Source organism: Egretta garzetta, unplaced genomic scaffold, assembly GCF_000687185.1.
Source record: "Egretta garzetta isolate BGI_Z169 unplaced genomic scaffold, ASM68718v1 scaffold259, whole genome shotgun sequence".
NCBI lineage: Eukaryota > Metazoa > Chordata > Aves > Pelecaniformes > Ardeidae > Egretta > Egretta garzetta.
Window position 1 is genome coordinate 2,077,259 of NW_009260770.1, and position 2,132 is coordinate 2,079,390.

Sequence of the window (2,132 nt, forward strand, 5' to 3'; positions counted from 1 at the left end):
CTTGTACATTATAGCAGGGGAGGATTGTGTTATCTGTATAATGAACAGATACATCCAACACTGAATTTTACATTTTCACCATTCAGAATAGTATTTGACTGAAGAGCCATACTGTTCAACTCCTGAATGCTATGCTTTGTACTATGAAGGCTTCATGGCATGAGGAAGTTTTTTTTTTCTTACTTTACAGCTAGCATTTGTAAAGAACTTAGGATAAAAAGAATATTACACATCACATTCAGAAATGGATTTCTGTGAATTACCAATGATAGCAATAAATTTTTTTTTTTTTTCCTGGTTGAAGGGAAATGCAGCTATACATGACTTTCAGTTGTTACACAGTTAGAAATGTGGGGGCATTTGTTTTACCTTTTTAAATTTCTGAACTTTGACAGCACATGCAAGACAGTAAAATTGCACTAGAATTACATTTTATTAACTGATTAAATTTCCTGTGTGAAAATACTGCATGATTTCTAATATTACCTCAGGTATTTGCCTTATGTACATTTTGGCTTTTAATTATAATGTTAGCTTTGTCTTTAGGGCTCAATAGATTCTGGTTTTGATTTACTTGACGGTATCTTTCTAATCATAAGAAACGTTTTCCAGTATTAATCGCTCAGTATATTTGAATAAAAAATAGTCTATCATTAGAACATACTACTATTTTTAAAGGATTTTTTCTGTTACAGAAAACTAAAAATTGTCAAGTTTAAACCTTAAAATCCTGAGTTCTGATATGTGCTTTAGGTAAACAGGAGGGAAACATTACTTGTTAAATCATGGCTAGAAAAATATCACTGTTTTCTTTCTTTAAGATTTTATCTATGCCTGATAGTCAAACCAGCTTAATAATATTCACTGCGTAGGGTGACTGTGAAGATCATGCTAACCTTCTGTGCAGTCTTCTTCTTGGGTTTGGATTGGAAGCCTTTGTGTGTGTTGGAACAAAAGCAAAAGGAGTCCCCCACACTTGGGTAATGACTTGTGGAACTGAAGGAACGATTACTTTTTGGGAGAGCTTAACAGGACATAGGTGAGTAAAAGGAATACAAGAAAAGTGAGCAACATATATTGAGGTTTGCATGGGCTATTTTTGTTGCTGCTTTTTTGTATTTTAATCTTTAAACCCTGTCATGTAACTCATATAATCAGAGACAAAAGTCTTCAAATCTTTTTTTCTGTGTACTGCTGCTGTTTGGAAAATAACTGGTTCAGTGTAAGGAGAAATATTTCAACAGTTTATAATACAGTTTTCAGTGGCTTTAATACAGTATAGCAACTGTTTTGTGTCTTATGGCAGCTGATTGCCATTGATGCTATTGCTGCCATCATTTGTAAAGAAGGAGATGAAATCCTGCATGATTGTTTAGGAGCTCTTGTGGTTTAACCCCAGCTGGCAACTAAGCACCAACCAGCCACTCGCTCACTTGCCCCCTTGCCCCCATGGAATGGGGGAGAGAATTCAGAGGGCAAAAGTGAGAAAACTCGTGGGTTGAGATAAAGGCAGTTAATAAGTAAAGCAAAAGCTGCTCACAGAAGCAAAGCAAACCAAGGAATTCATTCACTGCTTCCCATGGGCAGGCAGGTGCTCAGCCATCCCCAGGAAAGCAGGGCTCCATCACACATAATGGCGACTCGGGAAGACAAATGTCATCACTCTGAATGTCCCCCCATTCCTTCTTCTTCCCCCAGCTCTTATTGCTGAGCATGACATCATATGGTCTGGAATGTCCCCTTGGTCAGTTGGGGTCAGCTGTCCCGGCTGTGTCCCCTGCCAACTTCTTGTGCACCCCCAGCCTCCTCACTGGTGGGGTGGGGTGAGGAGCAGAAAAGGCCTTGACTCTGTGCAAGCCCTGCTCAGCAGTAACGAAAACATCCCTGTGTTATCAACACTTGTTTCCAGCACAAATCCAAAACACAGCCCTATACTAGATCCTGTGAAGAAAATTAACTCTACCCCAGCCAAAACCAGCACAGGAACACATTTTTTTCCTCCATATTTCATCTGTGAAGTCAGTGTTACGTTACTTTTTTCCCCTGCAGAAATCACTGCAAGTTCTCTGATATTCTCTCTCACTTGCCTCATTTTAGAAGGGCATATGTAGCTGTTCTGTATTCCAATGCTT

General features: G+C 38.8%; 1 protein-coding gene across 1 annotated transcript in view; it reads left to right on the forward strand.

Annotated features, from left to right (window-relative positions):
• Positions 1–2,132, forward strand: part of CEP76 (centrosomal protein 76) — a 16,158-nt gene that overhangs the window by 10,770 nt on the left and 3,256 nt on the right. Inside the window, 1 exon segment of the mRNA XM_009646208.2 lies at positions 873–1,039. Coding sequence (XP_009644503.1) covers positions 873–1,039 — 167 coding nt within the window.